The sequence below is a fragment of the Salvelinus sp. IW2-2015 genome, linkage group LG21 (assembly GCF_002910315.2).
Source record: "Salvelinus sp. IW2-2015 linkage group LG21, ASM291031v2, whole genome shotgun sequence".
NCBI classification, from domain to species: domain Eukaryota; kingdom Metazoa; phylum Chordata; class Actinopteri; order Salmoniformes; family Salmonidae; genus Salvelinus; species Salvelinus sp. IW2-2015.
Genome location: NC_036861.1, coordinates 3827454 through 3855414, shown reverse-complemented (window position 1 = coordinate 3855414; position 27961 = coordinate 3827454). Strand labels below are relative to the sequence as shown.

General features: G+C 43.3%; 1 protein-coding gene across 1 annotated transcript; it reads right to left on the bottom strand.

The window, feature by feature from the left end:
- On the bottom strand, positions 1-24335 carry LOC111982287 (voltage-dependent calcium channel gamma-4 subunit-like). Its single transcript, XM_024013835.3, has 4 exons — positions 23817-24335; positions 3668-3751; positions 2165-2305; positions 1-1976 (listed from the first exon to the last, which is right to left on the bottom strand). Exons 1-4 carry the CDS (start codon positions 24031-24033, stop codon positions 1420-1422), a joined length of 999 nt encoding a protein of 332 aa, XP_023869603.1. The 5' UTR covers positions 24034-24335; the 3' UTR covers positions 1-1419.
- Between the last annotated feature and the right edge of the window lie 3626 nt (positions 24336-27961).

Below are 27961 nucleotides of genomic sequence, written 5' to 3'. Positions count from 1 at the left end.
ATTAATATTCATGAAAATGAGTTCAGTATTTCCATACATCCCCTTACTTATTTTCAATCTACAACGGGTTTGTATTTGGATATTTACTAATAGTAAGAGTGGCAGTGGGTCAGATCATAGTACAAACATACGTAGCGTACAGGTACACCAGTTCCCTCCAATACAAAGACCACAGAGGATAGATAGATGAGGATCACATGACAGTTAGAGAGAAGAATTAGGGTTACAAAATTCCAGTAAGTTGACCAAAATTTCCCAGGTTTTAGAAGATTTGCTATCTAGGACTGAAAAGGGTTCTTCAGCTGTCCCCATATGTGAACCCTTTGAATAACCCTTTTTAGTTCCAGGTAGAACCTTTTGGGGTTTTATGTATACTGAACAAAAATATAAAATGCAACATGCAACGATTTTACTGATTTTACTGAGTTACAGTTCATATACGGAAATCAGTGATTTTAAATTAATTCATTACGCCCTAATCTGTGGATTTCACATGACTGTGGCACAGGCATGGGTTGGCCGGGGAGGGTATAGGCCCAACCACTGGGGAGCCAGGCCTAGCCAATTATAATTTGTGTTGTTTGACAAAACTGCACATTTTAGAGTGGCCTTTTCTTGCCCACAGCACAAGGTGTGCCTGTGTAATGATCATGCTGTTTAATCAGCTTCTTCATATGCCACACCTGTCAGGTGGATGGATTATCTTGGCAAAGGAGAAATGCTCACTAACAGGGATGTAAACATATTTGTGCACAACATTTTAGAGAAATACGTTTTTTGTGCATATGGAACATTTCTGGGATCTTTTATTTCAGCTCATGAAACATGAGTTTATATTTTTGTTCAGTATAGAACCCCTTTTACATGGGGTTCTACATGGAACCCAAAAGCAAAAAGGGTTCTACAGCCCAAAACTATTTTGGAACCCTTTCTTCTAAGAGTGTAATCAGAATATTCAAAGTGTGTTGAAAGTGTATAGCACCAGTTACAATGGCAAAATCAACCCCCTCCAGTGAGTTTTATCACTTGACAACATCAAAACAACAAGATATGACTACCATTTGTTGAGGGATATGCAAAACACATACTTTTTTTTATCATGTATCACAGAAGCATTGCTACTAAAGGTCTGGGTTTCTGTAGTCTTTGTAAATGGACTTATAGTAGCTTTACCAAAGGTTTTCAAAATAATCCTTCAGCGTCCATTTCTCCTCCACATTCAAACGAAGACAGACGGCAATTTGTTATACCACAAAAAGAGCACACTCCATCATATGAACTATGACCTTTCAACATGGAAGATAGTCTGTGTATTGTAGTTGCAACAATGATCCTGGGTCTTGTGCTGTCCAAGTGTTACCTTTTACAGTTTAGTGAAGTCTCCTGTATCCTACCAAGTTCAGAGATGCATTCCAACTCTCATACGGGAGTCGTTCTCCTGTTGACACCCTCCTTCAGATCTTTCTGGAAGCAGTTGTGGACCTGCAGGAAGCTTGAGTCACGCTCTGGACTACAGTACCCAGCTATCCCACTTTTCATCGTGTCCCTACTGAGGGCGTACATGGAGATCCCACCCATGGGCATCCCAAAGCTTGCTCCACTTCCTACGCCTGCTCCCCCTCCTCCTCCCATCTTAACCCCGACGGGTGAGGTCTCTCGGGACGGGTCGGTGGAGCGGGAACTGGAACGGGAGCGTCGCCGCCGGTAACGGTAACTAGGGATACGGGAGTAGGGCGAAGTGGACGAGGTGGTCTTGATGAACTCACGCCTCGCCCGGCACCGCGTCTCCTTGTTCTTCTCGATGTAGATGGTGACAGCGAGAACGCCGACGGACTCGGCCACGATGAAGGACAGAGCCCCGAAGTAGAAAGACCAGCCGTATCCATAGCTGCCCTTATTGTCCTCGTCCTTCTTGTCGCTGGGGTCACCGGCATTACTGGAGATGTAGACGATGATGCCAATGATGTTGCTTAGACCTGAGGAGATACATAGAGAAAGAGGTAGAAATGTAGGGCCTTGCCCATACAGTAGCTTAGCGTTTTCAAAAGTATATACAGTATATGTAAACATCAATATGTGGGTAATGTCTACTCCAAGGCAATGCTGAATATGCAAGGAATCGCCGCCATTGCAATATTATTAACAGCTGTGTGACGTCACCTACCTGCAGCCACAAACAGGATGCCGGCGCTGAGCAGGATGTTGTTCTTACTGCTGTAGATCCTCCCAGCCCCGACACACAGTCCTCCCAGCAACAACAAGATGTTGCTCAGGATGGGGAAGAGGCTGGAGGCCCGCACTATACCTGTATAGCACACAGCAGTTAGGATGGTTAGCATGTTTACAACGTTAGCATGAATCAAAACATTAGTATGTTTTGGATGATTAGCATTAGCACGTTTAGCATCGCCACTAACTCACTATCTCTGTACATTTTCTGCTGTTATTGCATTATGGATGTTCATAGAAGTGTGCTAGTACTTTTAGCATTATTGTTAATGCACCATTTTGGCTGCTATTGCATTACATGCATGTAGCCAACACATGTAAAGTACTAGACATTTTTGGCATGATCACTAAGACACAGTTTTCAAGTTAAAAATAAAACTATGACACAAGCCCTTTTTTTCTTTGTTCTTAGCATTGTTTTATAAATGTATTTTTGTAAGGGTGTTGCCAATACACAGCAGGCCGAGTGCTAACAGCGGTTAGCACGCCCTCTAACAGTCATACTGGAGACACCCTCTGCTTACTCACGCCACTCTTAAACACAGCGCTCAGTGGTGTAAAGTACTTAAGTAGTACTTAAAAGTATTTTCACTTAAGTATTTTTGGGGGGTATCTGTGCTTTACTTTACTAATTATATTTTGGACAACAGTTACTTTTACTCCATACAATTTCCCTGACACCCAAAAGTACTTGTTACATTTTGAATGCTTTAGCAGGACAGGGAACTGGTCCAATTCACACACTTATCAAGAGAACATTGGTCATCCCTACTGCATCTGATTTGGCGGACTCACTCAATTATGTCAACGTTGGAGTGTGCCCCCGGCTATATGTACAAAAACAATTGTGCCATCTGGTTTGCTTAATATAAGGAATTTGAAATAATTTATACTTTTGATACTTAAGTATATGTTAGCAACTTCTATTTACTTTTGATACTTACGTACAGTATATTTAAAACCAAATACTTTTAGACTTTCTCAAGTATTATTTTACTGGGTGACTTTTACTTGAGTCATTTTCTATTTACGTAACTTTACTTTTACTCAAGTATGAAAATGCTGTACTTTTAACACCACTGACGGCTCTATATAAACCCAGCACTTACGCCATCTGTCTCTCTCTCCACAGCTCCAATTACTGTCATGACATCATGCTGTTATGGGCCAGGGCAAAGGGAGTTATGACAGATAAAGCACCCCATGACCACTGGCTACCATTGAGTATCTATGGGCTACCATTGAGTATCTATGGGCAACCATTGAGTATCTATGGGCAACCATTGAGTATCTATGGGCAACCATTGTGTATCTATGGGCAACCATTGAGTATCTATGGGCAACCATTGAGTATCTATGGGCAACCATTGAGTGCTTTACACACGATGATAAAGGATGAAAAGACATCTGGATGTGGTGGCGGGAGACAAGCACTTACGTAAGATGTATTCCGAGCTGTCTGTGTCATAGTTGTTATCTTCTGGGAAGTGATTGATCCGAAGGCAGCTTCCTTTGTTGATCCCTGTGGAGTCAAAAGAACCGCAGAAAGTCTGTCATAAGAGTGCACACTTCACACAGAAGGGTCGAGAAGTTGATTCTAGCTCATGCAGCTTAGTGGACATATGAAACACGGCTAATGATTTTTATACAGTACCAAGACCAAATCCATATTGTGGCAAGAACAGCTCAAATAAGCAAAGAGAAACGACAGTCCATCATTACTTTTAAGACATGAAGGTCAGTCAATATGGATTATTTTTTAAAGTTTCTTCAAGTGCAGTTGCAGAAACCATCAAACGCTATGATGAAACATGAGGACCGCCACAGGAAATTAAGACCCAGAGTTACCTCTGCAGCAGAGGATAAGCTCATTAGAGTTTACCAGCCCTAAAAATTGCAGCCCAAATAAATGCTTCACAGAGTTCAAGTAATAGAGACATCTCAACATCAACTGTTCAGAGGAGACTGCATGAATCAGCCCTTCATGGTCAAATTGCTGCAAAGAAACCACTACTAAAGGACAACAATAATAAGAAGAGACTTGCTTGGGCCAAGAAACCTGAGCAATGGACATTAGACTGGTGGAAATCTGTCCTTTGGTCTGATTCCAAATTTGAGATTTTTGGTTCCAACTGCCGTGTTTTTGTGAGACGCAGAGTAGGTGAACAGATGATCTCTGCATGTGTGGTTCCCACCGTGAAGCATGGAGGAGGTGGTGTGATGGTGCTTTGCTGGTGACACTGTCAGTGATTTATCTCAAAATCAAGGCACACTTAACCAGCATGGCTACCACAGCATTCTGCAGCGATACGCCATCCCATCTGGTTTGCGCTTAGTGGGACTATCATTTGTTTTTCAACAGGACAATGACCCAAAACACACCCCCAGGCTGTGTAAGGGCTATTTGACCAAGAAGGAGAGTGATGGAGTGCTGCATCAGATGACCTGGCCTCCACAATCCCCCGACCTCAACCCAATTGAGATGGTTTGGGATGAGTTGTACCGCGGAGTGAAGGAAAAGCAGCCAACAAGTGCTCAGCATATGTGGGAACTCCTTCAAGACTGTTGGAAAAGCATTCCAGGTGAAGCTGGTTGAGAGAATGTCAAGAGTGTACAAAGCTGTCATCAAGGCAAAGGGTGGCTACTTTGAAGAATATAAAATATATTTTGATTTGTTTAAAACCTTTTGGGTTACTACATGATTCCATATGTGTTATTTCATAGTTTTGTCTTCACTACTGTTCTACAATGTGGAAAATAGTAAAAATAAAGAAAAACCCTTGAATGAGTAGTTGTTTCCAAACTTTTGACTGGTACTGTATATATGTGTTAACACCAATTGAGCATGGTTCAGATGGTTTAATAGTCAGAGTTGCAGGTGCTATTGCAGGGTACAGCGAAAGTCTTAGGCTTCGAGCTCCAACATGCAGGGGAGCAGCAGGAGAAAGAATGTTCATAGGGGGAGTAGCAGGTAAGGTAAGTGAGAGTTGAGACAACGCTATACTAATTCAATAATGGTTGTACATCAACAATGTCTGTTCATTAGAAAAATATATTATGCCTCATGACATGTCACAGTGGAAGTGAAGCTAAAATGGTTCCCAATACGCAATGCACTTCTGTGTTGACCTGTAAAGGCACTCACTAAGTAGAGAGATTAGAGATTGCAGATTTGCCGTACATTGGGGTTGCTTAATTGTCATAATTAAAAATGACAATACAAATTGATTGCCAAAGAAGAGATGCTGATTATTTTGTTTCCCCACTGATTTTCATACAAAACAAATCATTTAACCTGTGAATTATTATTTATTTAAAAGGATTGTCAATCTGCAAGAGACATTTTCTACCACTGCTAGGAAATTATGTATTCTAGTGGTTAGTGTACCACAGTTAGACAGTCCATTTTCAATATACACATCCCCCCACTAGGGGCAGCAGGCTAGGTCATTTTGATCACAGGCAGGGATTGGAACCAAAATTATTTTCCAATCATTTAGTTCTGAACAGAACCATATCTTTTTTTTGTTCTGTTCCACTGTTCTAACCTGCAAAATAAAGTTTTGAACCAGGTCGAACCCCAAAAAGGTATGGTTTATATATATATATATATATATTTTTTTTTATATTTTAATTTTATTTAACTAGGCAAGTCAGTTAAGAACAAATTGTTATTTACAATGACAGCCTAGAAACAGTGCCTTGTTCAGGGGCAAAACTATAGCTTTTTACCTTATTAGCTCGGGGATTCGATCTAGCAACCTTTCGGTTACTGGCCCAACGCTCTAACCACTAGGCTACCTGCCGCTATATTGTTCCATTCTGTTCTTTTTTAAACCTCTGAAATGTTTACATTTAGTTCAACATTAAAATAATTCACCAATCAGTGCGGATAGAGCAATCTATAGTTGCTTACATGTGCGATGGACAGACAACTGTAGGACTCGAGATGCGACAGAAATTTTGTGTATGGGGAAAGAGCGAGAGATGTTGGAGGAGGCTTGGCTTGAAGAGCTGGGCATTATTGACATGCATTATCTGAATTAGGCCCACAGAATTATACCTACAGAGAAGCAGCATCTATTGAATGAATGAACTTCAGAGAGTTGGCTAAACGTTGAACCAGAGCGAGCTAGCTAGTTAACAAGCTGTGTGTGCAGAGCGGCACCAGAATTAAAAGCACGTCTTACATTTTTGTAGTTAATAAATCCAATGTGAAACGTGATAACTATAGTATCCTTAACTAGCATTGAAAAAGTTAATTAGAATTAAATAAATAACTTCACCCTAATTTCTGAATCCCGCTTGTAACTTCAGTATACTACAGTAGTTTCGGAGGGGCAGGTAGACTACACACATTGGCAAAGATTTCCAGCTGTCAGGTAGACACTGGAATACGTTTCTGAGTGACAGAGTAAGGGCTTTGCATAGGCGCATTGTTGTGTTTTTTTTGTGGGACTGCATAAAGTGCCCGGAACTTAAAACAACGTGAAATGCTTAATTACAAGCCCTTAACTCTATTTTCTTAAAACGACATTGTTGGTTAAGAAAATATTTACTACATGAACTAAATAAAAAATTTATAACACAATAAAATAACAATAATGAGGGGTACCGAGTCAATGTGCAGGGGTACAGGTTAGTCAAAGTAATTTTTACATGTAGGTAGGAGTAAAGGGATTATGCGTAGATAATAAACAGCGTGTAGCAGCAGTGTAAAAACAAAAGACGGGGGTGTCAATGCAAATATTTTAGGTGGCCATTAAATGTTCAGCAGTCTTATGGCTTGGGATTAGAAGCTGTAAAATAACGTTATTAACTGGTTCCCATGATTTTAAAAGAACGGTTCTGTTCCGGAACAGTATAGATCACTTTCGTTCCAGGTTCTGATTCTGTTACTACAAATGTGTTGTTATTTTCTGTTCTGTTCCCTGAACTGGTTCCAACCCTTGCTTACAGGTAGGTACAAGTGATTGACAGGCAATGGTAGAGTGAGAGGTAAATTGAGTAGCCTCTCATCCCGGAATGGTTTACCTGTGTTTGTTTGGACACTTTTCATTTGATATGCCCGTTTGTAAAAATAAAAAATAAAAAATATTTTTTATTTTTTATTTTTTTATTGTCGTTTAGGTCACTATCTATGAACATTGATAACCTGCTTGGACTGGCTGACCAAGCTTAGCCTGAACCCTGGAGAGAACAATGTCTACCATAAGGTCACATGCATTGCTTAACTGACTTCTCACGTGAAATGCACACATTTATATCAGATTATGGATGACTTAGGTAGACCTAGGTCCCCTAGATGTAGCAAGCTAAGTTTCACCCCCATATTTGAAACCAACTGAGGACAGGAAAGTCCGTCTGCACACCCACAAAAGAGTTCTGATGTTCTTCAGCCCCAAGGCAAAAACTTCCATTCAAAGAGTGACTCTTGGTTAAGAAAATCTTCTCTGCACTTTTAAGAGAATAAAACATGGCGGTGACATGAATATTGAAACGTTTCTCACTTTCCACTGAAATTGCTGCCTCAACCAGAGGTTGGGAACTCAAGTCAAGTGTGCGAAAGAACAAGGACTTACTTCACGCTTGGACTAAATTCACTCTAAAACAGATATCAATCATTTATGAGACAAGATAGTAATGTAAACATGTCTTTTAAGTGGTTTAATGGTCTGTGTGGTGATACTATATTTCTATGATTGGTGTCTCCAAGACACTGCAGATTTATATTCTTCCCCTCTAATCAGGAAGTGATTCAGGACACCAGGTGAGTGGAATCTATGAACAATCAGTGACTTTAATGGCTACCCGGACTATGGCATTGACCCTTTTTTTACACTGACTCTATGCACACTCACTGGACTCTACCCACACATTCACACATACTTACACTGACACACACACACACAAAACACACTCTCCACACACGCTGCTACTACATTGTTTATTATCTATCCTGATTGCGTAGTCACTTTTACCCCCACCTACATCTACATATTACCTCAACTACCACTACCTAATTTGCTCCCAAGTGGCACAGCGGTCTAAGTCACTGCATCTCAGTGCTAGAGGCGTCACTACAAACCCTGGTTCGATTCCAGGCTGTATCACAACCGGCCGTGATTGGGAGTCCCATAGGGCGCCGCACAATTGGCCCAGCATCGTCCGGGTTAGGGTTTGGACGGCCGTCATTGTAAATAAGAATTTGTTCTTAACTGACTTGACTAGTTAAATAAATGTTAAAATAATAAATACCCCTGCACATTGACTCGGTACCAGGACTCCTTGTATATAGCAAAATTATTGTTATTTATAGTTTTACTATTTATATTTTTATTTGCAAATGTTCTTACTTTATAACTCTGCATTGTTGGGAAAGGGCTCGTAAGCATTTTGCAGTTTGGAGCAACTACCACCAAACAGACTCCACTGTCACAATGGAAATCAATGAAAAGGCTACAACCAGGACACCCAACTTGAAAGGGATTGAGAGACCCCTAAAACGCCTCCAAACTAGGGCCCCTGGTCTGGGCACAACCCCCACATATCCCATGGGCCCAAAAGCGGCCCACACTCCAATTTAAAACCAACAGAACACAGCTGGAGTGCACCTCTCTATAACACATTACATAGCCCATGGGAGAACGGTGACACAGTCACCCAACTTCAACAGCATTGGAAAAATTGAAAAACACCTCACAGGAACAAAACTCTGGGCTGGTTACAACCCCAACATAGGTTACTTCTACCTCCTATAGCCCCAGGACCCTAACTCACACTCTCGAAGAACCAAGGCCAACAGAACACAAGAGCCCACCGATCTCTACCGTTACAATGAAGTCTATGGGAAATCGATAACATAGACACCTGACTTTACAGACATCCTAAGACCTTCCAAACACTTCCAAAACGGACCCCCTGGTCTGGGCACCTACCTAACATGGCAAACCACTGCCCCAAACACCCCCTGGGCATAGGAAAGGCCTACACCCAAAATCGAAATCAACATCGTATAATCAGAGCCCACCGCTCCCAACAAGTCAATGGGAGAGAGAGAGAAAGACAGCTAGTCACCCGACTTCAACATGATGGTGGGACCACAAAACACCTCAGAAGAACTTCTACACGGGACGGCTCCAACCCCCTTGGGGTATACCATTACCTGTGCCACCTCCCGGACCTGCCACCCTTGAAACAGGCAATTGGCACTTAAAAGAATAGAGGATGAGCGCACCGCTCCCTAACACTAACACACAGGTCAATGGCACACAAGAGGTCTAGACTACCATCTTTGAGGACACAGTGAGGGTCTTCTACACCCCTCAGGAACTCCACCAAGGGCTCACTTTATCACACGGAGTGGCACACTTACCTCCTGGACCGATCATTGGTCCACAACGGAAACAGCACAAAAAAGGTAAGGGCACCCGCTCCAATGCAATTTCCCGTATGGAAAAACGTTGCAAGCCTTCACCATTTGTAATCAATGGAACAGGCCCTCCATCTCAATAACGCAGGATCCCCATACCACCGGATCTCCATATGACATTGACATCCCAAACTAGCCACTATCAATACTGCATTCTGATTGGACGAATCGGCCATACACCTCACATGCTCAGTGCATGAACACATCATGCACCAATAGGAATCCTCGACACCTATTAGACCACGCCCTTCTCTCTATAAAAGAAGAGCATATGTTCAGTCTCAGCACCCCTCGGTCGAAGTACTTAGAGGAGACTGACTTTAAAAAAAAGATACCAACGAAAGAACGATAATACAACGACTACCGATCAGGACTTCAACGACCTCCATGCCCAGCATGAGGAACACAGGCACTTCTACGTCTACCTCTGAATCCCGAAGACGCTAAGAAGGACAACCAGATGCTTTACCTGGTCAACGACGATCCTTCAGACCCTCTACCTCCTATAAAAGGAGACGCACCGATGGGCCACCGGAAACATTTTCCGGCCAGCAACCACGTCTCATCTCCGGAACATCACATAATCAACGAATAAATGGACCTCCGGATGCGCCTCCCGGTCGTCAATTTCATCCAACGATGGGAGATCTCCCTCCCCTGCATGACCTCTACCCCCACAGGCCCCTTGGGTCCGGCAACCCGATATCAACACCAACACATGAGATAAAGTCGGACGAGCGGAGGAACCGCTGGAAGCTTTTCCCAGCTGGCAACTTGACACCACTTCTACCCGATTCAGCACCCATCAGGGCAGAAGAACCGACAGAACACCGGAAGCTCCTCCCGGTCAACACACCACTCAACTGAGGACACCTACTCCACAGTCTGTGTACTACCACCGCTCCCCACCCAACGAGGGAGGCCCAGACACCTTCTGACTGGGCTACTATGACACCAACACGGGTCAACGGACCCCCTTTGGTACGGGCAGATACCACCATGAGACAACAGACACTCCCACTACACAGGAAGACCAAGGACAACCAACACAGCGGAACCCGACTGGGCAGCCCGCTGGCACCAGTACGGCACCACTGACCCCAACGTCCATCGCAACAAGAACAGGACGGAGCACCAACACATACTGGGACCCCATCCCCGCCCTACTACGACCACTAGACTCCCAACTGGTTGGAAAGATCCACCTTACTCTATAGAGCAGCCCACTCAGCGACGGGTGGACCGAACCCCGGTCTGGTACCGCTATAGTGATGCCTCCAGAGGTGGTACTGAACCCCATACCACGAGCAGTCTCGGACTACACCACACAAGAGACCACCATGACCACCACTCCTTCTACTACAGGGACCTCGGACGCTTCACAAACCATCTCCTCCCCCTCCCCACTCCCCCTAAAGGGATCAGGGAGCCACGACACCAGGAGCACCACCAAGGAGGTTCTCCCTACGGCAGACCCGAATCACAGTAAGGTCAGACCGGGAAGCAACCCCTCATCCTCCTTCCACCCCAGCATCAACACTACAGCGAGGATCACCTCTAAGCTCATCAGAGCCCGACACCATCTGGAGACGATCAGCCAATATCTCTCAGGCGGCCCCCTACCACCGCGGTGCCAACGAAAGGCGAGATAATTGATCTCCCTCTTCACCCCATCATGCGCAACGGATGTCTCTATAGAGGAACTATCCCTCGCCTCAACTCTATTGATGAGATGCAACCATGAGGTGTTGGAAAGACACTACAGCACGGAGGAGGAAAGGATGTACTCCTCCCTCGGCAGCTACACCAACTGCACAGATTGGAAGGAGGCATGGTGCTTAGGCACCAGATTGGCACAGAAACAACTCAGTAGCCCACTACTAGAACCCCTACTCGAGGACATCCGGGGCTCACTCCCCAGCAATTGGCCTACTCAGGACCACAGCCGCTTCAACCCTCCCCTCACCTGTAACATAACGGGCAGCGAGGCTGAGGACAGCAACACTCGTCCAAGACACTAATACACAGAGCGCCTCAGAGGAAGGAAGCCCATCACCGCACTCCAGGACTAACAGACAGTCTGTTAGTCCTAGATTGGCTCACCACACAACACAGGACAGGGGGAAAAAACTCAGACAGCTCGACGAGGAAGAAAAAGACAGGCCCTCTCCATCATCCCCGGAACCCCAAAGACCCGGCCATACCCAGACCAGGGTGGCACAGGGAGGGCTTCTGATGAGGAACACGACCCGATCCCAGTTCAGATCATGCCCTGACCAGGGTGACTGTACGGGAGGAGACTGAGGAAGTGAAGGTGGCCTCTGAGTCTTCACAACCCGACCATGCCCAGACCAGGGTGGAATGGGTGGTAACTCAGCAGGAACAAGGGGAACAGCCGAAACTCAATCCTTTCCTCTCAACCACTGGGGAAGAAGGAGATGAGGCTAAGACAGACCACGGCCTCAAAATACCGAAGGTATGTCTGGTACCCTACAGACCAAGACCCACTCGTAACTCTGGAACCAGACAAGGGATAGATCGGACGATCAACCTGCTCGCAGCTAAGGGAGACATCCTCCCCACCTTCAAGGATCCCACAGTCAGCCCTCCTGCAATCTCAGGACAGCACTGGAACACCACTGAAAACTAACCACACAATGACGACACCTTAAATCCAGCAAAATTGGTTAACCCAACCGGACACCCACACTACACCCCAGGGACCCACCAAAAAAATCTCTCTACAACTCCGGAACCACCTAATACCAACTCAGTTATGACTCCTCTTCCACCGCCCCATCGCCATCTACGTCTCTGTCATCCCAACCAACCCATTCCACTCAACACACTAGGACGCCATCCAACAACACCATCACGGATTACACCACACCTGAAAGGGTGGCGTCATTGTAAATAAGAATTTGTTCTTAACTGACTTGTAAAGGTTAAATAAAAAAATTAAACGAAGATCACAGGAAACGCCAACAATTCAACCATATCAACAGCTCAGGCCATGAGACACAGGGCTGCAGTGACCACGGGTCCTGTCGAGTCTTCGGCGGCGGCTAATGGAATAGGTTTGCCGTGACCACGGATCCTTCCAAAAATCTGATAAAGACCCTCCGCCCCTGCCAAACACTGAGGGTTGCCATGACCATGAGCCTTACATAACTTCTGGTCCGAGCCATCGACTCATCACAACCAACATGAACCATCACAACAACTGACTTAACTACGTCACAGGCTCGGACTGAGACATCAGAGGTTGCCAGTACCATGGGCCTCTACACGTCTCTGACGATGGGCGATAGCGAAGAGTTGCCACAGACCCTTCCACCTTAAGGCTATCCACCGACGCCGGACAACGAGGGTTGCCATGACCATGGGCCCTACACCTACCTCGGCCCGAGCCTCTGACAAACACACAGGACCAACAACACCACAACTACATCATATCAACTCAACTAGATCTACACTCTACCCAACAAGCTATATGACCAGGGGTGTACGCAACTAGGGTTGCACATTTTGGGGAATATTCAGAGGTGGAAACTTTCCGTGGGAATTAACGGAAATATATGCAAATGAATATTAATACCATTTAAATGTAGATGTTTTTTGCATTGGATATATTCACCATATCATATGGAAACAAACATAAACCGTTTACCTTATCAGAAGTAAACAATTGCAAATGATTAACTCCTTCCAATAGAAATACAAAATTAAATTAAATTTTTATTAAATTAGTTGACTCTTCACATGGGATGATTTTACTGAACAACAAAAGAAATGGAATATTGAATGATCCCCAATGATCCATCACATCTCCCAAAAACGTTTTCAACATACATCTGTAAAATGATAGTTTCTAGACTAACGTCTTCCTCTCAGGCTTCCATGTCTTCTCCCTGGACCTCCTCAATGTCCACCTCTTGAACATCAGACTGAGGCCTCATCTTCGCTGTCACTTTTCAACCTTGTTGAGTATGGTTCGTTGTCAGGCTCAAAAAGCCTCAAAGTCCCTTCCACCAGGTGGCTGATGAGATATGTTGGCACGACTGCCATATTGCATCTCCATCCCAAAGCCCTTGCTTGGAAGTGTACTTCGCCAGACTGCCAAGAACCTTGTCCTCATCCAGGCCAAGGTGGCGAGACACGGTAGTGATGACACCATAGACCTTGTTGATCTCTGCACCAGACAGGATGCTCTTGCCAGTATACTTGGGGTCCAACATGTACGCTGTGGCGTGTATGGGCTTCAGGCAGAAGTCTTCACGCTTTTTGATGCATTTCAGAACTGCAGTTTCCTCTACTTGGAGCAACAGCGAAGTGGGCAGGGCAGTACAGATTTATTCTCTTACATCTGCAAGCAGAATCTGATCATCAGACAGGATGGCAGTGTCTCCCTCAATCCGTGCAATGGCTACTGCTATAGGTTTCAGGCTGCTTACCACTCTTTCCCAAAATACATCATCCAGGAGGATCCACTTGATGGGGCTGTCCATATCGGCAGACTGTGATATGGCCATTTCTTGGAGAGACTCCTTCCCCTCCAGGAGACATGATGACAACACCACCCCATTGGGTGTTGCTGGACAGATTCAATGTGGTGCTCTTATTCTTCTCACTTTGCTTGGTGAGGTAGATTGCTGCTATAACTTGATGACCCTTCACACACCTAACCATTTCCTTGTCTCTCTTGTAGAGTGTATTAATTGTTTTCAGTGCCATGATGTCCTTGAGGAGCAGATTCAATGCATGTGATGTGAGGGTAGGACTCCTCCACTTTAGACCAAGCAGCCTTCATGTTCGCAGCATTGTCTGTCACCAGTGGAAAAACCTTCTGTGGTCCAAGGTCATTGATGACTGCCTACAGCTCATCTGCAATGTAGAGACCGGTGTGTCTGTTGTCCCTCGTGTCTGAGCTCTTGTAGAATACTGGTAGAGGGGTGGAGATGATGTAGTTAATTATTCCTTGCCCACGAACATTCGACCACCCATCAGATATGGTTGCAATACAGTCTGCTTTCTCTATGATTTGCTTGACCTTCACTTGAACTCTGCATCCAGCAAATTAGTAGATAACGCATGTCTGGTTGGAGAGGTGTATGCTGGGCGAAGAACATTCAGAAATCTCTTCCAATACACATTGCCTGTGAGCATCAGAGGTGAACCAGTTGCATACACAGCTCGAGCAAGACATTCATCAGCATTTCTCTGACTACATTCGATTGAGTCAAAAGAACTTCTGATTCCAGGAGGACCATGAGCTGTTGCTATCGATAAGGTGTCTGATTCATAATTTTCACCTCGAATAGAAGTAGAGGGACTTTTGTCAGAGGTTGCTTGTTGTGAGCGCTAAGGAAACTTTATGCACTTGGTCAGAAGATTCTGCATCTTTGTTGCATTCTTCACATATGATTTGGCAGAGTATATAAATGTACACAGCTTTTCCTTCTACATTAGCTGCAGTGAAATGTCTCCACACATCAGATAGTGCCCATGGCATTTTCCTGTAAAGATTAGAATTTTTTTTTGTAAAACAACAACAAATACAATTCCATGTACAGATAAAAAGTTAAACAGTTGGATTAAACAACTCCTTTATAAGATAAATGTTTTAAAATTAAACATGTATGGGATCAGGTGAATTAACACTCCTCAGTTAGCAGGCTCAAGCAAGCTAAAACCCACATGGTAGCAAAAACTAACTAGCAGAAATTGTTAACAAGTTAGAAATGATTTAAACACACTTTGCTGTAGGCTACTATTTACTAGTTAACAAAAAATCATGTATGTCATATAAAATATATTCACCCCACCCAGTATTGTAATCAAAACTTACGAGAAAACATGTAGTCTTTGGCTCAGACAGTGTAGTAATGTGGGCTCAATAGGATCTCATTAGTGTGCAAGATCTTGAGAATCAGCTGTACATGTGCTGGAAGAATGCACTGTGCATGCAGAGGGTTGCAATTCCATTGAATTGGGGATAGTTTAACCAAAATATGCCACAATACCTAGAATTGCCTTGTGTAACCCACAAAAAAAGGTTCACTGTTATAAGCTAACTTTTTTGATGGATTTAAGCAAAATTCCCCATATTCCCGAGCTTAACTTCACATTGAAAATTTTCCCAAAAATTCCGGAAATTTACCGGAAAGTTTCCGACCCATTGCAACCCTAGACGCAACAGCAGGGCCCCTTTGTCATTAGCCACCAAGGGAACAACAAAAAACACACTGAGGTAACAACCCTCCTGTGTTTAAACACAAATAGACACTCTACACTCTACTCAACAAGCTATACGACCAGGGACGGACGCAACAGCAGTTCTCCTCTGTCATTAGCCACCGAGGGAGCAACAAAAACACAGAGGTGATAACCCTGCTACATTTCAACACAACATCTACTCACACCCTTCCACCCACACACCCAGATGCTTACTAACAGTGATGTAAACAAATGTGTGCACAAATTGAGAGAAATAAGCTTTTTGTGCGCATGGAACATTTCTGGGATCTTTTATTTCAGCTCATGAAACATGGGACCAACACTTTACATGTTGTGTTTATATTTTTGTTCAGTATAGAATAGGCTATCCCTACTGCAGAAAATAGCTGATTTCCTCATATCCAAAGGCCTACCTGTCATTTAGCAGGAGGAATGTAGTAAGGTCCGGAATATAAATGCATATTGATCTGCATATCATTGTGGCAGTAAGGGGGAAACACACTATGAAACCATCTTTAACTTACTCTTCAGATAACTTTACGCTGTATATTTCACACATACTTACTCTACCTCCCTCACACACCTTCTCTCTTTCACTTACTTCCTCTCTCACACACATCCTCTCTCTCTCTCTTACACACACTGACATCACTCTCTCTTGACATGAATTGTAGCCCAATGCTCTAACAAAACCCTAAGGAGGTATCGCTCGGCCTATAGAAGTGTCTATGTGCGTATCAGCTAAGCATACAGAGTCATGATTTACCCAGGAGATTTAGAGGGAGATATAATTAGCATTGGTTCTGATGTACGCTGTAGTGTTGGATACAGGGCAGTACTCTCAATCTATTATGGACTCACAAGGTCTCACTCGCTCACACACACACTGCTCCCAACTTAGAAAATAATTGAAGGAACACCGGAAAAATATAGATTTTTTATTTAAGATATAGTTTTGAATTATTTATATTAGGCATATGCATCTTACCTTTGAAGCACATTCCTTTGAGTAGGCAATCCTTTCCTTTTCCATTCTTCCAGTGCAATCCACATTTGTGCATAGACTATTGGTCAAGTTACCAGGAAGTTTAGCTAGCTAGCTAGGTAACATGACTGAACAAAGAAGTTTATCAAATCAACAATCAGCGGCCCATTAGTAGTTTAAAATGGCCTGCGACATGGTTTATGAAATTATATGAAATGTGAGACGGGGTTTTCAGCGACATAAAGGTGCAAGCATGACTGTCGATATGCTCTGCTTTCCCTCTATGGCACTGAGGCTGCGTAACTAGCCTAGTCTCATAGACTACACGTAACAAAGTAACCTAAATCCGGGACACTCAAATTAGTATGATATGTGACGTTTAGTATGGTTGCATAAGATAGTTACTTAAGGCAAAAACGGAAGTAGGGTGGTTGGGTGGGCGTATAACGCGAACGTCTAGCAACAGAAAGGTTGCGAGTTCAAATGTCACCACAGATAACTTTCACATTTTAGCTAATTAACAACTTTTCAACTACTTACTACTTTTTAGTTACTTTGCAACTTCTTAGCTAACCCTAACCTTAAATTTAGCTAACCCTACCCTTAACCTTAACTCCTAAACTTAACCTTAACCCCTAGCCTAGCTTACGTTAGCAAGCTAGCTAATGTTAGCCACCTAGCTAGAATTCGTAACATATATACGTATATTTGTAACATATTGTAACTTTTTGCAAATTCGTAACATATGTTACAAATTAAAATTTGTATATCATACAAAATGGGAGATGGATATCCACAAATTAATACATACAGTGGGGAGAACAAGTATTTGATACACTGCCGATTTTGCAAGTTTTCCTACTTACAAAGCATGTAGAGGTCTGTAATTTTTATCATAGGTACACTTCAACTGTGAGAGACGGAATCTAAAACAAAAATCCAGAAAATCACATTGTATAATTTTTAAGTAATTAATTTGCATTTTATTGCATGACATAAGTATTTGATCACCTACCAACCAGTAAGAATTCCGGCTCTCACCCAGACCTGTTAGTTTTTCTTTTAAGAAGCCCTCCTGTTCTCCACTCATTACCTGTATTAACTGCACCTGTTTGAACTCGTTACCTGTATCAAAGACACCTGTCCACACACTCAATCAAAAACAGACGCCAACCTCTCCACAATGGCCAAGACCAGAGAGCTGTGTAAGGACTCAGGGATAAAATTGTAGACCCTCACAAGGCTGGATGGGCTACAGGACAATAGGCAAAGCAGCTTGGTGAGAAGGCAACAACTGTTGGCGCAATTATTAGAAAATGGAAGAAAGTTCAAGATGACGGTCAATCACCCTCGGTCTGGGGCTCCATGCAAGATCTCACCTCGTGTGGCATCAATGATCATGAGGAAGGTGAGGGATCAGCCCAGAACTACATGGCAGGACCTGCCCAATGACCTAAGAGAGCTGGGACACCAGTCTCAAAGAAAACCATTAGAACAACTACGCCGTCATGGATTAAAATCCTGCAGTGCACGCAAGGACCCCTGCTCAAGCCAGCGCATGTCCAGGCCCGTCTGAAGTTTGCCAGTGACCATCTGGATGATCCAGAGGAGGAATGGGAGAAGGTCATGTGTTCTGATGAGACAAAAATAGAGCTTTTTGGTCTAAACTCCACTCGCCGTGTTTGGAGGAAGAAGAAGGATGAGTACAACCCAAGAACACCATCCCAACCGTGAAGCATGGAGGGTGGAAACATCATTTCTTTGGGGATGCTTTTCTGCAAAGGGGACAGGACGACTGCACTGTATTGAGGGGAGGATGGATTGGGCCATGTATCGCGAGATCTTGGCCAACAACCTCCTTCCCTCAGTAAGAACATTGAAGATGGGTCGTGGCTGGGTCTTCCAGCATTGACAACAACCCGAAACACACAGCCAGGGCAACTAAGGAGTGGCTCCGTAAGAAACATCTCAAGGTCCTGGAGTGGCCTAGCCAGTCTCCAGACCTGAACCCAATAGAAAATCTTTGGAGGGAGCTGAAAGTCCGTATTGCCCAGCGACAGCCCCGAAACTTGAAGGATCTGGAGAAGGTCTGTATGGAGGAGTGGGCCAAAATCCCTGCTGCAGTGTGTGCAAACCTGGTCAAGAACTACAGGAAACGTATGATGTCTGTAATTGCAAACAAAGGTTTCTGTACCAAATATTAAGTTGTGCTTTCCTGATGTATCAAATACTTATGTCATGCAATAAAATGCAAATTAATTACTTAAAAATTATACAATGTGATTTTCTGGATTTTTGTTTTAGATTCCGTCTCTCACAGTTGAAGTGTACCTATGATAAAAATTACAGACCTCTACATGCTTTGTAAGTAGGAAAACCTGCAAAATCGGCAGTGTATCAAATACTTGTTCTCCCCACTGTACCATACGAAATGTAACATATCATACTAAATGGAGTGTTTCGGATTTACATAAGGAATAATATACGAAATGCTCTGAGACCAGGTTGGCTTCATAGCCAGACTGGCCTTTGCTCTTGGTTCTAACAATGAAAAGATACAATGTATCCACTTTGCTCGCACTACGAGCCACTCCAATAATTAAACAAATGTAACAACAAAAGATTCCTTAGTGTCTGCCGAGCCCAGCTCGCATCACGGCTGGATTTGATTTGTTTTATTTTTTTGTACTTTTACCCCTTTTTCTCCCCAATTGGTAGTTAGTATTGTCTCATCGCTGCAACTCCTGTACGGACTCGGGAGAGGCGACGGTCGAGAGCCAGGCATCCTCCGAAACATGACCCTGCCAAGTCGCACTGCTTCTTGACACACTGCTCGCTTAACCCAGAAGCCAGCCGCACCAATGTCTCGGAGGAAACACTATACAACTGGTGACTGAAGTCAGCTTGCAGGCGCCCGGCCTGCCACAAGGAGTAACTAGAGCGCGATGGAACAATGAAATCCCGGCTGGCCAAACCCTCCCCTAACCTGGATGAAGCAGGGCTGCCTCATGGGTCTCCCGGTCACAGCCAGCTGTGATACAGCCTGGGATCGAACTCGCAGCTGTAGTAACACCTCAAGCACCGTGATGCAGTGCCTTAAACCGCTGCGCAACTCGGGAGGCTTTTTTTTTTTTTTTACCTCTCAGCGCACGGTTTAGTTTCCTGAATTTCCGCCTCTGACGTGCCCAAAGTAAACGGCCTGTTATTCAGGCCCAGAAGCTAGGATATGCATATCATTGGTATAATTGGATAGAAAACACTCTGTTAAAATAATGTCTGTGAATATAACAGAACTGATATGGCAGGCAAAAACCAGAGGAAAATCCATTCAGAATATTTTTTTGTTGAGCTCCCAATGACTTCCAATGCAATGCTATTGAAAGATCTAATTTCCGCCTCCCAGATTGCAGTTCCTATGGCTTCCACTAGATATCAACAGTCTTTATACAAGGTTTTAAGCTTGGTGAGCGCCAAGGAAAAAGTAGTCTTTTTTTGCGCGCGTGAACGAGGGCGCGCTCTTCGTTCTTTTCCTTTGCTATTGAACATAGTATTCTCCGTATGAAATATTATCGTTTATTTAGATATTAGACAACCTGAGGATTAATAAAAAATATTGTTTTACTTGTTGGGATGAACTTTGCTGGTAACTTTTTGGAATCCTTTGTATGCATGTTGAAGGAGTGGATTATTAAATTCAATGGCGCCAACTAAACAATGCTTTTGGGATATAAAGAAGGACTTTATCGAACAAAACGACCATTCATTGTGTAGCTGGGACCCTTGGGATTGCAAACAGAGGAAGATCTTCAAAAGTAAGTGATTTATTTTATCGCTATTTTTTGATTTTGTTACGCCTGTGCTGGTTTGGAAAATATGTTAATGTGAGGCGCTGTCCTCAGACAATCGAATGCTATGCTTTCGCCGTAAAGCCTTTTTGAAATCTGATAACGCAGTTCGATTACCAAGATTCTAAGCTTTTGAACCATGTAAGACACTTGTATTTTCATGAATGTTTCATATTACGATTTATTATTTTGAATTTGGCGCTCTGCAATTTCACCGGATGTTGTCGAATTTGATCCCGCTAGCGGGATCCGTGCGCTAAGAGGTTTTTTAACTGATGGAGATGTGCAGAAAGAGCTAACAGAGAGAAGCAGGTGAGTAGGGGAGAACGGGAGAGCAAGGGGGTTTCTCTCCCGTCTGTCAGTCATCACTAGTTACCACAGCCACAAAGTCATATAACCAGCTTAATTCTACAATTTCTCTTCTTAAAATGTGATTCTAAATCTAACCATAACCACACTACTAACCTTATGCCTAACCTAAGCTTAAATTAAGACCAAAAATAAATAAATAAAAATTCATGAATTTTTACGATAGACAATTTTGACTTTGCCTGTGGTAACTAGTGGAAACTCAGTCTGTCTGCCTGCGAGACAACAGTTCATCCTTTATTACTCAGCATAGCATTGCCATGGCAACCTCCTCCTGGTGCCCAAGAAGCACATTGCATGCCTACATCTCAGAGGAGCTCTTTGACATCTTACTCATGTTTTCATACGGGGACTGGCGAGTGTGCGCGTAGACCTGCGTACACACACAACAACACCATGATTTTAAACCGCCAAAATGTGTTTTGCTAGCTATAAACAGTCTCTCACGACGCCCCTTTGCTTATTACAAACATCATTCGACAATTACCTCACAGAGCAAAACACCCAACAAGACCCATGAATCATCCTCATTATCATCAAGAAGTCGTTCTTATTCAGTCTGGAAAGCAACAATAGCTACTCAAAATCAAAAGCCATTCAAAAACACAAAGAAAGAACCCATCAGAGAGAGACTGACAGTCATTCAACAGGTGTCTCATCTACTTAGAAGGACGTAAATGAGACCCCTCCCACTTTCGCTCTCACTCTCTCTCTCTTTGAAGTGCGTCATCTCGTCTCCCGTCGACACGGAGAGAGACACAGGAGGGAAGCGCTGGTTAAGTGGGAGTTCTTGTTTGATTTACGGCGAGCTGGGAACAAGACTCAAGTTGTTCCGTGCGCGTCTTAAAAGCCTCCCCTGTGCTCTCCCGCAGCGAAGAACATTTTGTTTTACAAGGCACTAAATAAAGAGCTTTCCATTTGGAACACTTCGTTTAAGAGATGAGCAGTGTGAGGCCAATTTAGTAATTTATAGTTCGCTACATACATGTTAGGGGTTGGAGAAAAGTAGAGCGGGTGGAGAAAGGGAAAGAGGATTGTGGGTAATGTTGCAACTTGACGTTGTGTTGCCTAGCTGTGGACATGCATGGAATAGCAATACTTGAGAATTGTATTTTTTTGTCAACCTTCACTTTTCTCGCCCTCTCCGTCTCTCTGTGAGTGTCTGTGTGTTAGTGTTCTTCTTTGCCACTGAATAATTTAACTTATCAGTCTGTAGCTTGTAATTCATGCTGTTACTCAAAACATATTGACTGTGGAAGTTGGAAATGGTCTTCTCCAGTTGCGTTCGTATCCTCTCAAGGGAGTCATCGCTTTCCGCTGCGCGATGTGAAGACACGTTTCAGCGCCACGCACAATGGACAGCACCAAATCAGCCGGCTCGATTTTCATGCGCACTTGATTCCACTTTGTAGAAACGAGTTTTATTCAATACTTCACTTGCTAACCTACAGAAGAAATAACAAGTAATATTTACCTAACAAATCACGTTTGTATCATATAGCAAGGTTTGATAATCAAAATGACAAGTGGAAGTGTCCATCTCTCCCCAGGCCAATTTACGCAAGTGCACTACAGTTCGCTTGCAGTTCGCTAGAGAATAATTTCCCAATCGCAACACTACAGCGGTTAGCTGCTGCATATTTATTAACGTGGTTGATTTCGCCTAACAATGACGCAAGTAATCTCAAAGAGCTGGCTAGTGGCTACATCAATGGAGAAGAGTAGATAACTGGGTTTTGGTGGGAAAAAGTAGAGACCCAACATCCATGAATTATCCATTATGTCATTTAGATGCTATATTCGTCTGGATGTGACCAAATCGAAGGACACCACTTAACAGATTTACTGTATTGATAGATACAATTCTCAGCACCTGGTTCAAATGGGTAGACATTATAAATGAAGTTGACTGAATCTTTCATTGCTGTGCAACGCTTAGCAAAGCCCAACCCAGGTCTTATGTTGAAACGAGAAAGTCACTTACATATTCGTTCCATCTCGTGTTGGTGAAAAACATACATGCTTTGAATTTGGTTAAAGTTAACCCTATTTGCAGATAACTATTTCTAAATCTCACTCATGTTTCCATAGCAATGTCTTAGGTGTAGTTGCCAAGCAACAGCATCACATACACTGAACTGGATGGACAAAGAACCGCCGTTTGGAGAAGCGCATCTAAACAGTCTGAAGTTAAACTCGTAGTTTTGCGCTCCTAAAAGTAATAGCCATTGATTATAAACGGGTTGAGTAGGCTATGAATTAGTTCTATTGCACATTTCCATACAGCCGTGCATTATGCATGTGGAGTATATGGTAACGATGCCACGTCATATCCGAAGCAAAAACATAAAGTAGGCCTGATACATTGCATTACGCACAGGGATGCATTACGCACAGGGATACATAATGGTATAACGCGCCCACAATTAGCCTACACCTCCAGCTGCACTTCGCGTTCCAAGATCTCTGTTCTATCAAACGTCCTAACAACTTTTCACTCTGTGCATGGACAGTTTTTTTTCACTATAGACAAGGTTGTTTTTCCTCAAATGCCCCAACATAAAGTCGTATCATAATACACTATGCTAACTAAAAACGGGTGTCACAAACTAAACATGTACTACTTTTACGCACGTCAATGATTCATACATCAGATACTTTCCTATATTAACCAAATGAAAAACTCAAAAGAATAGACCAGAATAAATAACAACAGTACCTTCTATACAACAAATCCGCCACAGCCCGGAATGCGTCAGGTCGCCTCTAGTTTTCTTGGGTTGCATGTCATCGGTGGTGACATTGGTGGCGTTACATATGTACGCCCGAGAATAGAGCCAGTAGTCGGTCCCAATAGCTATTGTCATCAGACTGAAAGCTGCAAAAGCGCCCACGATGGTCAACAGTATCTGACACCCACGGTCACACCACGCCATGACGCCTCATAATAATCCACAACGGGCTAAAAACACACTAAAGAGGCATGCGCTCTAGCCATATGGCGAATTGGTGCAGCAGAATATGGCTATCGTTGCCGTGTTTTTCTTCTAGAACATCACTTTCATGTAAACTTCAACTGGAGTGCTTCTTAATGGTTAAATTCAGTAGCTTTTTCCTTTGCACGCTTCTCGTGGATTTAATACCCCAAAGTTCACATCGCAGAAGTCGTTGATTCCTCCACAGGTTGAATTTTATAAACTTGCACGTTTCTTGACGACGGGTGTTTTTCGATGTGCGAATTGCTTTCACTTCTCAAATGAATTGATTTGCCAAAGAGCGCAAGATCTTCGACCAAGACCACACCTTCTATTCAACTAACCAATGAGCGACAACAATGATGGGTCTCGAGTCGGCATCAGAAAGATACAACATAACAACTGATATCTAATAAGGCAAACCCCCATATCCCATTGAAGAAAAAAAAAGAAAGTATACTGAAATATATAAACGCAACATGCAACAATTTCTAAGATTTTACTGAGTTACAGTTCATATAAGGAAATCTGTCAATTTAAATACATTAAATAGGCCCTAATCTATGAATTTCACATGACTAGGAATACATATATGTGTCTGTTAGTCACAGATATATATTTTTTTTAAAGGTAGGGGCGTGGATCAGAAAACCAGTCAGTATCTGGTGTGACCACCATTTGCCTCATGCAGCGCGACACATCTCCTTCACATAGAGTTGATCAGGCTGTTGATTGTGGCCTGTGGAGTGTTGTCCCACTCCTCTTCAATGGCTGTGCGAAGTTGCTAGATATTGGCGGGAACTGGAACATGCTGTCCTACACGTAACTCCAGGGCATTCCAAACATGCTCAATGGGTGACATGTCTGGGACATGAACTGGGACATTTTCAGCTTCTTGGAATTGTGTACAGATCTTTGACATAGGGCCGTGCATTATCATGCTGAAACATGAGGTGATGGCAGCGGATGAATGGCACTACAATGGGCCTCAGGATCTCGTCACGGTATCTCTGTGCATTCAAATTGCCATTGAAAAAATATGCAATTGTGTTTGTTGTCAGTAGCTTATGCCTGCCCATACCATAACCCCACCGCCACCATGGGGCACTCTGTTCACAATGTTGACATCAGCAAACCGCTCGCCCACACGACGCCATGCACGTGGTCTGCGGTTGTGAGGCCAGTTGAACGTACTGCCAAATTCTCTAAAACGATGTTGGAGGCAGCTTATGGTAGAGAAAGGAACATTCAATTATCTGGCAACAGCTCTGGTGGACATTCCTGCAGTCAGCATGCCAATTGAACACTCCTTAAAAACTTGAGACATCTATGGCATTGTGTTGTGTGACAAAACTTCGCATTTTAGAGTGGCCTTTTACTGTCCCCAGCACAAGGTGCACCTGTGTAATGATCATGCTGTTTAAATCAGCTTCTGCCACACCTGTCAGGTGGATGGATTATCTTGGCAAATGAGAAATGCTCACTAACAGGGATGTAAACAAGTTTGTGCACAAAATTTGAGTTAAATAAGGTTTCCTTATATGAACTGTAATTCAGTAATATCTTAGAAATTGTTGCATGTTGCGTTTATATTTTTGTTCAGTATATTTTCATATACCCACATATGCCATTGGGTTTGCCTTGTTAGATATCAGTTGTTATGTTGTATCTTTCTGATGCCGACTCGAGACCCATCATTGTCGTCTCTCATTGGTTAGCTGAATAGAAGGTGTGGTCTTGGTAGAAGATGTTGCGCTCTTTTGGCAAATTAATTCATTTGAGTAGCGAAAGCAATTCCCACATCGAAAAACACCATTCCATTCTTGGGGGTGGAAAACGTCAAGAAACGTGCAAGTTTATGAAATTCGACCTGTGGAGGAATCAACGACTTCTGCGATGTGAACTTTGAGGAATTAAATCCATGAGAAGCGTGGAACATTTCCGGCATCTTTTATTTCAGCTCATGAAACATGGCACCAAAACTTTACATGTTGCGTTCATATTTTTCTTCGGTGTAGAAATGGTCAGAAAATGACCATAATTTCACAAAAAAATGTCAGATTAATTCACAAAAAAAGTACTGATAATTCACGCCTGAATTTAAGCTTGTCATCAAACCTCCAACTCCCATTTACTGGAATTGTAGCCTGCAGACTTTAGACCACTTTTGAAAGTTACATCCATTTTAACTGTAATTTCAAATGGTTGAACAGCCCCTTTAAGGTCTGGGCTTTAGCTGGTTCAGCTGTGGTCCACGAGGAGCGTTTCCCTTTCACAGACACACAGAGAGAGAACCTGCTGGGCTTGGCTAGCTCGCTGCCGTTTCTGTCCCACCCCTTCGAAAGAAAGCCCCCAGCCGCACTCTGATTCACTTCCTCTGTGTGTGTGTGTGTGTGTGTGTGTGTGTGTGTGTGTGAGAGAGAGAGAAATGGGCCACTTGAAGGGGTTGAATCATATACTGAACTGGTCCAGTGAATGAGAGTGGAGACATCCTCTGTGGGGAGACATTACAGTGTTGTTTAGATAGGAAATGAAGGTACTCAGGGTTGTTTAGATAGGAAATGAAGGTACTCAGGGTTGTTTAGATAGGAAATGAAGGTACTCAGGGTTGTTTAGATAGGAAATGAAGGTACTCAGGGTTGTTTAGATAGGAAATGAAGGTACTCAGGGTTGTTTAGATAGGACATGAAGGTACTCCGGGTTGGGTTGTTTTCTCATTGTAAGTATGTTAGTGGGTTTATCTAAGTATGACTATAGTTTTGGATCATAGAGCAGCAGAGAAAGCCTTCTGGTTTGTGTTAGTTCGTCACTTTCCTCTTAATAGCTAACTTTTTATTGCACAGAGGGAAAGACAAAGAGCAGAAAATACACACATGTAATGTGTGAGACAAAGAAGAGGGAAATTGAGAAACTGATGATTTTGCCTAGTGTCAATGAAGACACATTTCCTTCATATATGTGTTGCACGTTGCAGCAAAATGTTATTTTCATTACTTCTAGTCTGTGGCATCTTGAACTCCCACAGACAGCAATATTAAAGACGACACCCTCCAAGGGGATTATGCTGGTCGGCAATGAGCTTGAACTGAAATGGCACGGATGCCATCTGTCTCAATGGTAGGCCTCCTTGGTATTAGTATGACTTGTTGCATACAAATGTATAGCGCATTGGAAAAGTATTCAGACCACTTCACTTTTTCCACATTTTGTTGCGATACAGCTTTATTCTAAAATTGATTAAATTCCCCTCATTCATCTACACACAATACCCCATAATGACAAAATAAAATTTTATTTTATTTACATAAGTATTCAGACTCTTTGCTATGAGACTCAAAATTGAGCTCAGGTGCATCCTGTTTCCATTGATCATCCTTGAGATGTTCCTACAATGTGCTTGGAGTCCACCTGTGGTCAATTCAATTGGACATGATTTGGAAAGGCACACACCTGCATTTATAAGGTCCCACAGTTGACAGTGCATGTCAGAGCAAAAACCAAGCCATGAGGTCGAAGAATTGTCTGTAGAGCTCAGAGACAGGATTGTGTCGAGGCACAGATCTGGGGAAGGGTATGAAGAAATGTCTGCAGCTTTGAAGGTCCACCAAGAACAAAGTGGCCTCCATCATTCTTAAATGGAAGAAGTTTGGAACCACCAAGACTCTACCTAGAGCTGGCCGCCTGGCCAAACTGAGCAATCAGAGGAGAAGGGCCTTGGTCAGGGAGGTAACCAAGAACCCAATGGTCACTCTGACAGAGCTCTAGAGTTCCTCTGTAAAGATGGGAGAACCTTCCAGAAGGACAACCATCTCTGCAGCACTCCTACCAATCAGGATTTTATGGTAGAGTGGCCAGACAGAAGCCACTTCTCAGTAAAAGACACATGACA